At 42.2% G+C, this 13,345-nt stretch overlaps 1 protein-coding gene across 1 annotated transcript in view; it reads left to right on the top strand.

Moving 5' to 3' along the window:
- LOC126458197 (fl(2)d-associated complex component) overlaps positions 1–13,345 on the top strand; it is a 583,107-nt gene that overhangs the window by 453,285 nt on the left and 116,477 nt on the right. The window contains exon 2 of the mRNA XM_050095086.1: positions 7,562–7,624. Coding sequence (XP_049951043.1) covers positions 7,562–7,624 — 63 coding nt within the window. The remainder of the gene's footprint in view (positions 1–7,561; positions 7,625–13,345) is intronic.

The following is a 13,345-nucleotide window of genomic DNA, read 5'->3' as shown; positions in this document are numbered from 1 at the left end:
AGTTCTAAGTTCTAGGGGACTGATGGCTTCAGATGTTAAGTCCCATAGTGCTCAGAGCCAGTTGAACCATTTTGAGCACTGCCAAAATAAAGTATACGACTATAACATATAGTCTTGAAGCTGATTTTATCGAAAGTAAAAACCTCACAGCCTAGAGTACTGTTCCTCAGTGAAGTTCACCATTGTTCACAGTATTACGATTATTATTATCGAAGATCTTTAGTTGCAAAAAACGTGTACCGCTGTCTACACAGACGTCCGCAAGTATCCTTTTTCTGGCCAACAATAGATGCGCGAACAAAATACAACTCTGACACTGTATGAAATGAATGATAATATCAGGCTAATCACCTCACAAAGTCGACCGCATGGTCTCCCATCAATGACATTACAGTTGATTAGCTGCGGATGCAGGTAACCCAGATGTTCAACTGTGAGACAGCAACTGTCTAGACAGTCTGCACAGGATCTCGGATTCAAGGTGTATGTAAGCTGAAAATACGAGTATTCGGTACCATCGAATGATTCCTTAATGCTCGAAAGGCACATGAACAGATTGTTATCATAACAACGGAACATTCATAATCCACAAACAACATTAGAGTGCTTGGCAGAGGGTACATATCATCTAACCGTGTACACCCCTCTTTTCATTCTCCAGTAGGAAAGAACAGCTATTGGTGATTTCCAGCTATTGGTGGATGGAATAGCTTGCAGAAATAAGAAGGCTTCTGTTCGGAGACATACTGTAGCTACTAGTTTAAGTAAATCCACAGAGTATGATTGTGTTTGTAGAAATGGGAGCAAAGTTGCTGGCAGTAACATATTTTCTGGAAAATCATACCATGGAGTAATTTCAAATTCTTCTTGTCAATCAAGTCACTGTCTGCAATTGCATTAAACATAATTTGCTTCTGCACTAATAACCTTTGAGAAACTAGTCACTGATTCTACCCATGTCAGTATAGATCTACTGAAGAATAATTAAGCAAAGCTGCAACTTCCATTAAACTTCATTAGGATACAGAGGCATTCAGAAATGGAAGAGTAGCCAAGCAAGTAGGTTTCATACCATCAGAAGCTATTGACAGCAACGCTACAGAAAATTTTCATAACTTTGAACTGGAAAAACGAAGGAAGAGTAATACTAATCTAACATAAGTATACTATATTCGTTAGCTGACGAGGTTTCTATCCAATGTAGGTGAAGTTTAACCATTAATGGAGGACCTTAATGGAGCAGATATTAATATGTACTTGAAAATCATTTATAATAAGAATAAAGTAATTTTGTAATGTACACAATGAAAAAGAAACAGTACGGACTAATAAATAACTTGTAGAACCAGTAGTCTGATTGGAACGAGTTATGCTTAGTGTACAGATTGTGCTAAGTGGTTTCAAAATTTGTAAGTGTTGTCCTATGCCGGCTTTACGTTTCCAGTTGACCCTGATGTGTTTAAAGTACACACAACGGTCCACCCATACGTGACGAATACAAATTTTGTAGTATATTAAAATGTTTTGATGATGCCCCAGAAGAGAGAAACGCGTCAGTAAAAGTACTATTTCCCCTGCAGCCAAGACTGTTTTTCTTTTGAAAATTCAATAGACACTTTTTCTATTTAGAGAAATTGAAAATTCCTAATGAAAGAACTGCAGAAAAAGTAGACAGTAGAGTTCCTAAACTAAGTGGAGTTTTCGAAACAGCTTCCGACATATTTCAAAACAGAAGGCTTACAGTCAATCTGTATTGGCAGTTTGGCTTATGGTTGTGTGACATGTACTTTTGATATGAAAAATGTTCACAAAATAAGGCTTGCTTAGCGAGAAAAGGAGAGATATATGTTGTAAATTGACTTAAATAATGAAGTGCTGCGCCAACAAATACGTAACTGATGCAGTACTTTTAAATAATTTTTGATGCAGTTGCAGGCTTTCAAACACATCATGTATTACGGATGAAATTAATGCTGGAAATTACTAAGCCAGACAGAAAACATGCAAATAAAACGTAGATGTGTAGGCTTTGTAGCCAGGTGAATGGGTAGTAGGTGAAGCGAGGAAACTGAAGAGATGAGAAAAGACATAATGTAGGGGGCTAAACGACAGAAAAATATATGGCGCTTGTCATTGAAGTATAGAGAACCGTTTTCGCCAGCAGAGAATGTTAAATGTCTGATGATATATAAATAAAGATTTTGAGTTCTACAGAACTGCCTTTGCTAGTACCAGAACCTGCATTCAAGTCCTACATTTTTTCCCTTTGAGACCGACGTAGAGATCTTTTTTCCTAGGAAGTTTTGTATTATCAAGATGTTTCGAGCTACCGTCACCTCGAAATGGCGAAGTGTATTACATTGCGTCAAACTCCTTCTTAGAGAAGGAACACGCTATCAACCTGGGCGTCGTTACCTGCTGCGGTCTGGATCCCACAACCAGAACCACATGCCGAATATTAACAGGCCGAGCTGTGTTTCTCACGATCGCCCTATGGAGGTCCATATTGATTTTTACGCAGGAGATATTCCGCATAGAGAAAGTTTCGTAACATCTGAGAGTAAAGCATATCTCGTAATCGTATAACAGATCGACACCTGCGATATAGTTGTGTTGGAAGATCCTCCTCGAGAAAGTGGACTTTCCGAACTCTGTGGAATGCGTTATCGGTCCAACGAGCCACGGTAAACTGCTTCTAGCATCGTAATTAGGTCTTACTTGTATGCCATGTTGTTGACGTTTCCAACAGGAGCCTAGACAAGATGCTAACTCCTTTTAGTTTATTACGCAGCCATCGCCTAAGAAGCATTATGAACTATTGAAAACGAGTAAAGAATCGAAAGCAATACAGCAAATCAGATTTGTGTGAGTGCTGAATGATAATCTTTACAGTCAAGATCTGTCAGACAGCTGTGTTATAGATTGGAATAGGTAGCTCTTCGAGTTTAGGTGTGTTTCCTATATTAAACGATTAAGGCTAATTTTCGTTTCGCTGTTATTTGAGTGCGTCTGCGCTGTTGCGGGAACTATACCTGAGTCCACGACAGCAAAATTTTCCATGAAATTCTTTCGAGCGCCAAACGCAATATTCTGGGCTATTGCGGCATCTATTTGTTAGGACTGCGTCTTTTTTTTTTTTTTTTTTTTTCTTGCCTGACGTAGCCTTCTGCTTCCTTCCGAGGAGAGGATTTCGCGACCATCTTGAGAATGCCGTGTTGTTCGTGGCTTGAGAAATATTTTAAAAGCACAGTCCAAGAACACCACTAACGTTACTGAAGATGTATGAGCAACTATCAGAAAAGATAAATTAGGAATTTCTTGCGGTATTATTGTCCAATAGCTAGGAGCTAAGAGCAAATATCGGTATGAGACTTGTGTTTGAAATACTTCTCGAATATTAAACGGAGAATTGCAGTACAATAAGAGTACATCTGACCAGACGGATAAATTAGACCCACAAAATCGACCCTTTAAAATCTGTCAGGTGCTGATAAGGCTTTCTCATACGAGTATGAGCATCTCCGTGAGATCAGTCAACATCTGACGTCCCTTATATACAGTGGCACGCAGGATAACAACACTACACATTCACAAAACTAACACATTCTGGCCGCCGTTCTGTCACAGAAAATTGCAACTTGAATCATTTACACACTCGGCGATGGCGCGTACGTTCACAAAGTTACATTTACATCCGACCGTGCCTTCTGGGTGCTTGACTCCTTTTGTCACGCAGAATCATTCACTTTATATTTCATAAATTATATACACATATTTTTCTGTATTATTCAAATCATCCACACAACATATATAGTTTCATCAAGAACTCATTCGTATGTGGTGCTTAAGGGTTGTACCGGCTGCTGATGAGTATATTACTGCAATTAAACAGTTGTGCCCATCCGAAGATCGGCATGATGCCCAGAAGCAAAGCTTTCTCTGAAAATATTTGAGGCGGGTTGAGTTCTCCACCAACAATCCTTAACTGAAAAACAGCCTCGTTGTTCTACAGAAGGCAGCATGGAAAAATGGTACTACATAAATAGTTTTCTCAAACAATGAAATACACGAAGCAGGAAGTGTCAAGTTTTTGAGATTCCAGATAGGGCACAAGCTTGATCAAAAACGCACCGCTAAGAATTAATGAAGCGCCTTGGTTTAACTACATTTGTGGTACGCCTGATTATGGCTAGAGACGATTTAAATATGAATTAACTAGTTTATTCGGGAGATTTAGATTCATCGTTAATTTACGGAATCCTTTTTAGGATACCTAAACTTGAAAGAACAGTATTTCCAGACTATAGAAGCGTATTGTACGAATAATATATATAACCAGGGTGTTTCAAAATGAATACACGGGTTTTATGGCTTTGTAGCACATATTACACTCACCTTAAAATTATAAATAATACACTAAATGAAAGAGAAACACAAATAGTTTTTCTTACAATTATTCGGTGTGAACACTGATCACACATCGAGTCCGTAGGCGATTTGTTCCGAAACCTTGATCAACGTGTCAGGAGCAACTGCTGCAATAACACTGTTTCTAAAGTCGAATGGGTAAGCTGGTATCGGAGGCTTACACCCATGATCGCGTCAGATCGTGTGCGAAAGTGGAGGTCATGCATAAAATGCTGTGTCAAACGGCCCCTTGCGCCCAATCCACCGGTCGGATACAACATCATTTAACCAGTCGCGTACTGAGTTTGCTAGTGGGGCGCGCACAATCTTGCTCCCAAATAAAGATGAGTTGTTCAGCTTCTTCCCATTGAGGCATGGGCCATAGCTGTAGCACATCAAGATAAGAAACATCAGTTACAGTTGATTCACCGAAAAAGAAAGGCCCATAAACTTTCCGCGGGGATATTTCTTGGAGCTAAGCGTGAAAGACTAGCATTCGTTCAACACGTTTTCCAGTCGCTCTTCGTCATTCCATGCTCTTCCCATTGCGCACAAGTATACCAAAAAACTGCTTGAGTTGCTCTTTCATTTAGTGTATGATTTACAATTGTAAGTTGAACGTAATAAATGCTACAACGCCTTAATACGGTATGTTCATTTTGAAATATATATTTTTTTCTCAAAAATTTGTCAACTTCGTAGATGTAGCACTAGCACCAGAAACGACTGCTACAAAGACTCCAGGTGGTTAACATTACTACAGAAAGGAGTCGAATTGATTGGTACACATGTATTCAGTAACCTACTTGACCATATTAAATGTCACGTAGTTTATGTGGTGGAGTTAAGAATTGAAGCAAGCAGCTTTTTGTTTGGGGAACTTCTTCCGCTCCACTGAAGGGTACTTCCATGGAAACTTTTAAATTTAATGCTGTGGATTAATTTGTAAAGAGAATTACCAGCATAACATAGGGTGTCGCAGGACGGATGGTCAACATTCAGGAATATTCATTCGAAGCAAAAATGTCTAGTAAACATGGGCATACCTGAAGTGGTATGAGTGCTTCTGCACCTTCGACACTGTGAAACAAATCTCTTCTACTGCAAGCTTTTTGCTTTCTGTGTTATGGGAGGAGGTTGTATGAACAAAAAGAAGAAACATTTGGCTAGTAAATAAGGTCTCTAAAATACATACATTACGAGCTATGAACACTTGTTCAGTAGAAGCGATGGATTCACGGTGGCGAAGATAAACAATTGCTCATAGCTGTTAAGTTAAGCATTTTACAGCCGACATTTACTAGACTCTTCTGCTTCGAATGATCGATCCTGTCATATCCCTGAATATCGACAATTCCTCCTGGAACATCATGTCAGGGGTTGTTCGCCTGTATGGTGACATCGATTCAACGACTTCATTGTCTTTGTCATGATTAGGACAACATGAAGACACCGTTTCCGAGCGGAGAAGATCTCCAATCCATCTGAGAATCGAACCCGTGACCGCATGATGGCAGTGACACTAATCATTAGATCATAAGCAGTGGACAGTGATTGCATCGCACTGCACTTAAATTAAATATATTTGTTTGACTTCTTTCCACATTCCAATCTCTATGTCATTTACATAATGTGACAAATTTAAGGAAAAACTGTAAAGCAGCATAGAACTTTTTCGGCATTGCTGTAAGGAAAAAGGAAGAAAGATTAGAGTTTCTCATGAACAACAAGGTAGTAATAGACAGAAAATAACGGATTGCGAAATGATGGAGAAGAAAATCGGTCGTGCCCTTTCCAGAGGACCGATCCTCGTTTAAGGAAATCACGGGAAACATAAACCTGGATGCCTGAACGGGGATTCGAACCGTTGTCTTCCCAATTGCGAGTCCAATGCATTAACTATTATGCCACCTCAATTGCTGACATTGCCTGTAATGGCTATACGTAAAATATTATGTGACTTCTGAGTAAATGTTCATAACTTTTATTAATGAATAAAATACATACAGGACTTAATACTCATCTGAAGAACGCTGACATGACCATTAATCACTTTGTATTGAAGTCTTAATTAGGTGAATTTACTCTTCCGTAGTCCATTCCCTGAGCGATGAAAGTCGTGGGCGAGAGCCACTCACATACTAGCTGACAGGTCGTCCGGCCAGGAAATGGACCCAGTGACTCTCCAGTTGAACTCCAGTTGACTTTGTACTTCACTCTATGAGCGTCACACCGTGAAACCCCTAAATACCCAGCGGTGGAAGGATCCTGAGTTCCTCTATAATCCTTCCACGTGATAGGCGAAACAAAACAGTACGGCAAAGACTGCGTACTCTGCCTGTCGACTGGGCCACTGCGTGCGCCTGCTCTGCAGGCAACCCCCCTGCCTCTACTGCACCGCGTGAAGCCTCAGTGCCCCTTGGATACAGCAGCCACATCAACATGCTCCCCGTTTCAACTCGGGAGTTTACTACGTGAACCTCATCTTCTGGTTGCTTTGTGAAACCGAAGCTCGTCATGCACAGTGCGGTATGCTGAGGTTGATCACTATTTTCAGCGATACTTGGGGCTCGTTACATTTATTATGCTTCAAATAGCAATAAATTACTTTTATTTATAATTAATTTCAAATGCTTACAGGCAAATACTTCAGCATCCAATCTGAATGATGACTTAGACAGGCAATAGAGCACTTGTGCTACAGATAAAATAAGCTTCTAGCGATCGCATGAACAACATTCGGATTGCTGCCATACTGGGAGCCGGACCAGTATTGAAATATTCCGCACATGTACCTCCAAGAATCGTCGGCAGCCAGTGAGGTTCCTTCTTCTTCCAGATGCCGTACTGTGATTAAAACTGAAGAGCGACAATCGTTTTCCTCCAGACGGTGCAGTAGTCGCACAATTTCATTCATTGTTGACTGTAATAGCACTTTGTTAGTCTTGGCTAACGTTAAGTGTGTCTGTACGGCGCGTCCCTTCCTCCACCAATACCTGTCGCTTTCTCTATTTGCCTCTCTGCCTCCCAGGTACGCTTCTGATGTGGCGTGCACTGTACCTATCCTTGGTAATGTCAAACTGCAAAATACCAGAACGCAGAACCAGCGTCTCTAGACACTCCGTGACTTAACAAGCGCCCTCTTGTGTTCCAGGACAAGCTGCTGACCAAGCTGGAGGAGAACGAGCCGGAAATGGCCACGTCGCAGGAGGATGAGGTGAGTCCTGGTCTCTCCTGTACTCTTCGCTCCTGCACTGCCAACAAGACCCGTAATCGAATGCTTCGCATTAGTGTTTAGATACTGCTTTAGAAGTGTCATATTCGATACGTCGTGTCTACTATCTACCTCAACCCGTACTTTTTCTTGGTGGACCATACAGACAAAAATCTTCTCATTTGTTAAGCCACATCAGTTCAGTTGCTAATTTCGAAATGTCAGTGACTTTCGCGACCTTCTAAATTTTATCGAAGCCTTCAGATCGTCTAATTTTATGCTCCAAAACCAGTTTCCGTCTCTTGATATCTTCTTTTATTGAATTTTCTCATGCATATAAATTAGAAGGAGCAATCTACACTCCTGGAAATGGAAAAAAGAACACATTGACACCGGTGTGTCAGACCCACCATACTTGCTCCGGACACTGCGAGAGGGCTGTACAAGCAATGATCACACGCACGGCACAGCGGACACACCAGGAACCGCGGTGTTGGCCGTCGAATGGCGCTAGCTGCGCAGCATTTGTGCACCGCCGCCGTCAGTGTCAGCCAGTTTGCCGTGGCATACGAAGTTCCATCGCAGTCTTTAACACCTGGTAGCATACCGCGACAGCGTGGACGTGAACCGGATGTGCAGTTGACGGACTTTGAGCGAGGGCGTATAGTGGGCATGCGGGAGGCCGGGTGGACGTACCGCCAAATTGCTCAACACGTGGGGCGTGAGGTCTCCACAGTACATCGATGTTGTCGCCAGTGGTCGGCGGAAGGTGCACGTGCCCGTCGACCTGGGACCGGACCGCAGCGACGCACGGATGCACGCCAAGACCGTAGGATCCTACGCAGTGCCATAGGGGACCGCACCGCCACTTCCCAGCAAATTAGCGACACTGTTGCTCCTGGGGTATCGGCGAGGACCATTCGCAACCGTCTCCATAAAGCTGGGCTACGGTCCCGCACACCGTTAGGCCGTCTTCCGCTCACGCCCCAACATCGTGCAGCCCGCCTCCAGTGGTGTCGCGACAGGCGTGAATGGAGGGACGAATGGAGACGTGTCGTCTTCAGCGATGAGAGTCGCTTCTGCCTTGGTGCCAATGATGGTCGTATGCGTGTTTGGCGCCGTGCAGGTGAGCGCCACAATCAGGACTGCATACGACCGAGGCACACAGGGCCAACACCCGGCATCATGGTGTGGGGAGCGATCTCCTACACTGGACGTACACCACTGGTGATCGTCGAGGGGACACTGAATAGTGCACGGTACATCCAAACCGTCATCGAACCCATCGTTCTACCATTCCTAGACCGGCAAGGGAACTTGCTGTTCCAACAGGACAATGCACGTCCGCATGTATCACGTGCCACCCAACGTGCTCTAGAAGGTGTAAGTCAACTACCCTGGCCAGCAAGATCTCCGGATCTGTCCCCCATTGAGCATGTTTGGGACTGGATGAAGCGTCGTCTCACGCGGTCTGCACGTCCAGCACGAACGCTGGTCCAACTGAGGAGCCAGGTGGAAATGGCATGGCAAGCCGTTCCACAGGACTACATCCAGCATCTCTACGATCGTTTCCATGGATGAATAGCAGCCTGTATTGCTGCGAAAGTTGGATATACACTGTAATAGTGCGACATTGTGCATGCTCTGTTGCCTGTGTCTATGTGCCTGTGGTTCTGTCAGTGTGATCATGTGATGTATCTGACCCCAGGAATGTGTCAATAAAGTTTCCCCTTCCTGGGACAATGAATTCACGGTGTTCCTATTTCAATTTCCAGGAGTGTATTTTACTTGGCAAAAACTTTCTAAAGCTAAGATCGCGCAAATATTTCTTTCTTTACAAACAACCTGTTTCGACGACTTTCCTGTCATTTTCAGGTCTTCAAAAATTTTTTGTGACCTGAAGGTGGCAACAAAGTCTGTCGAAACCCTTTGTTTGCAAGAAAATAAATTTATGCGATCTCCGATTTAGAAAGTTTTTTTCTTTCACTCGGATTCTTCACCAGCTCATAAAATTCCCACTCCTCGCACATCGCACCTCCTTTTCCTTCCTATATATCCCAATATCTTGAATCCCAACACCAACACTAACACCATGGTGTACAAAATTCTTTTAAGCCCTGGCCTGTTGGAGTACTTACAGTACTTAATCTCACCTTCTCCACATCTACAAACTGTCTACATCCTTTCTCAACTCAATTTTGATTTCTCCTAACCACAAAATATTCACTGACACCTAACTTCCTACTAACTGTACCTACACCACATTTCCCAACACATCTGAAGATTTCAATCAAAATTTTTGCAGCATAACTGAAATCCAATTCATCTTTTGACGTACATGTCCTATTTCCTGGTGCATGATTCCGCAATACACGTCCTAAATCCAACATCCGTTTCAATAGTATCTTCACTGAAGTCACTAACCTTCAATTACCAGAAGCTGTCGCCAATATCATCACCATAGACTGTACAAACACATACATCACCATCATTCTCATGTCCAGTGGTTCACTATTGCTGTTTCACTAATTGAATAGCAACAATTCTACGAGAGGCTTATAATCTGCCCACAGCGCTGTATTCCGAAAACGGCGGCTTATCTTGGCAATGGGTTTGCGTGGTCAGTCCCGTGACTAGTGCCCGGTGCAAAGCCCATTGCCTGCACGACCTCAGACATGAAGCATCCCATACGTCAGCACCCACGATGTAACCGCTAGGTGATCCCTCGTTTTTCCCACAGTGCGCTCTTCCCGAATGAGCCTGCGAAGTGGTTAGCACAATGGACTCGCATTCTGGAGGAACTCGGTTCAAATCGCCGACCAGCCATTCAGATCTAGGTTTTTACTTGGTTCTCCTACATTTTTGAGAGGTACAATTGGAAAGTTCCTTCACGAAGTGCACAACCATTTTCCCCAGTTCGTGTTTCTGCTCCTTCCCTAACGTCCCAGATGTCGACGTGACATGAGACTTTAGTCATAGTTGCTCTGCAGTCAGCTCTTATAAGACGGCCAATACCAGTTCTGACGACATACCAAACAAGCGCCAAGCGTCACTGTTCCATTCACCATTGTAACACAGCAACTATTTTATAATTATGTTGCACTTGAGTTCTTTATAGTATCTTGGTATTGAAAGGTATGTGCTGAGATTCGATCAGGATAGAGCCAGTGAAAAATGTCGATAGTTCCCAACCATAAGGTTGGACGAGTAGTACATCTTCGAGTAGTAAGGTCTTTGACAGCTAACAGAGCTAGGTGCACGCGGTAAAAGTTCGAGCAGTGGTGAGGAGATGCGCAGAGATAGCAGACGTGTTTCGAGTCGGAGCTAGATGCCTCCCCACTCCAGCCTTCTAAGAAGAGTTCAACAAGGTTCCTGACTAATCCAGCGTATGGCTCTATGCCAGTGTCAGCCAGTGTGCCTCCAAAACATTCTCTTATTTCCAAACAGCTCGCAATTCTGTTTTATAGAAGCTGAAAATCACTTGTACATTTAGAGTCTGATTGCACTTAATTATTCAAGTTGCGGGTGGATATCTAATCTGAATTCATATGAATTTACATGTGTTTGAGGATTGTTATGAAAAACTGTCCAGTAATATCTGCAGGAAACAGGAGTGGCAATAAAAAGGGAAGCAACACCAAGATTTGACACCCAACCGACGGGTAGATCATAATATGAGGTGGGGTAGAAGCTCAAAATGAACATACAAACCGAGAGTAATCGTATTTGTCCTTTACAATGGAACAAATCTGGCATTCACCACAAGTAATTTATGAAAACATTATTTTGTTGACAACTGACATAGTGAGACCATGGATATATAAAACTAGAGGCTAATTGTTACAAAAATGTAAGACGTACGCCATCTAAGTGTTTCTTTTAAAAAAAACATTCAAACACTAACCTAACATCAAATACCACACTACAATACAAGAGCCTGCTAATTCTACGTATATATGGAGTTTTTTCGTTCTTTTCATGTCAGAGATCGACCCCAGAGTATTTCTATTGCACCTTCACAAAGGACAATGAGAACAGTAGCCAGTTTCTCGAACTTTACGGAGGTGCTTGAGGTACCCCACACCACACATTTTTTAGCGATTGGAACGTTTAAATGTATATTTTGACCATCTAGATAGAGTAACAGAAATGTTACAACATCTGAACTCGCAAACTTTACAAGAAAAGTTTGTAAGCTTCCGATAAAACACAGTTACAATCTGTATCACTAGACGCTAAAAAGGTCACACAATTCAGTTGCAGGCTGCGTATCTAGCCGCTTCCCGGGGCGACAAAAATTTGGTTTTCTGCATAATTATTGGCCAAACTTAAAAATTTAAAATTTTTCCACTATTTACTCATTGAAAAGTTTAGTCTTACGTTACAAGTTTAACACAATAAGTCGAGTACCAAAGTAAGAAACAGTGTTACGTCAAGGCGTACAATATATCCAGATTCTATTTATTCAGTATTCGACAAGGAGAGAACTTAGCAGCTTCCAACAGACTTTACACATTATTTCAAACGTTTTCTCCCAGACACCACCTACAAAGAAATCAAGGAAAAATTTTAATGCCATCGCAGGGACTACATTGATTAAGTCAAACAAGCAATATGTCATGCAAAGACATACAGGGCGTAACGAAGCGCTACCGAAAAACTTCGGGTAGTGGGGGGGGGGGGGAGGGAGGGAGGCAGTAGAGCGTATCTTGAGGAACAAGCTGATGTCGGGAACCCATGCCATTTCTTCGGCTGCCGGTCAGCAAGCGGAACTTGGCGGTATTCAAGAAGTTGGAAGGAGTCGAACGCATCCACGCTTGTCGCAACAACATTGTATGCAGCCAAAGAGTGGCGTAGAGGACGGCGTTGACCCCTCTATTACCCTTCGAAGTCCTTGACCCTGTATAAAATAGTGCCGTTTAGGACCTCCAGACTGAGTCAAATCTAAAGCTTAACAAAACCATGATACATTAAAAAGGAACCTCTATATACAGAAATTAGCAGAGTAAAGATGTAGCTTGAAACTGGTGAGTAGACACCACAGCAAACACGTAGTTGATTATTTTCTGCAGAGATCCAAAACTCAATGAACTTGGGTCTACATGAGTGGAGAATTACCTGATTACATTTACGTCTACGTTTGCAAGATTACTCAGTAGTTCACTTTTAAGTTTTTGGCAGAGGGCTCAAAGAACTACTTTCAGACTATAGCGTTACCATTACTGTCGAGCAACACGTAGGATAAAACTAACGCCTAAATAATTCGTGGAAATATCTCACTACATGGATAAACGCCTTTTCGTATATGCTACACTCCCTCCCCTGCCTAAACATATTTATGTGAGGGTTAAAATTTGTTTGCCCTTCAAATACACAGATATTTGTTTTTAATCGATAGCCTTTAAGTTTTTTCATAATGTTCAAGTCGTTTAACAAAATTTAGCAGAATTTCTTAGTTCTCAAGAGCCAGACCATACTTTTCACTGTTCAACGTCGGCTGCTACTTTTTGTATCATGCAGATATCTTGTCTAAATTATTTTTCAGTTCGTTTTGACCTTTTGTTGACTTTACTAAACGGTAAAAGAGAATACCATCTGCAAGCAGTATAAAATGGCTGCTCAGTTTGTCTCATAAATCTTTTATGCAGATTCAAAACTGTGGAACACTTGTAATGCTTCCTTGGGGATCGCCAAATATACCTTCCGTATCACTACACAACGTTA

Source organism: Schistocerca serialis, chromosome 2, assembly GCF_023864345.2.
Source record: "Schistocerca serialis cubense isolate TAMUIC-IGC-003099 chromosome 2, iqSchSeri2.2, whole genome shotgun sequence".
NCBI lineage: Eukaryota > Metazoa > Arthropoda > Insecta > Orthoptera > Acrididae > Schistocerca > Schistocerca serialis.
The sequence above is the reverse complement of the archived record's forward strand: the minus strand, read 5'-3'. Positions and strand labels throughout refer to the sequence as shown.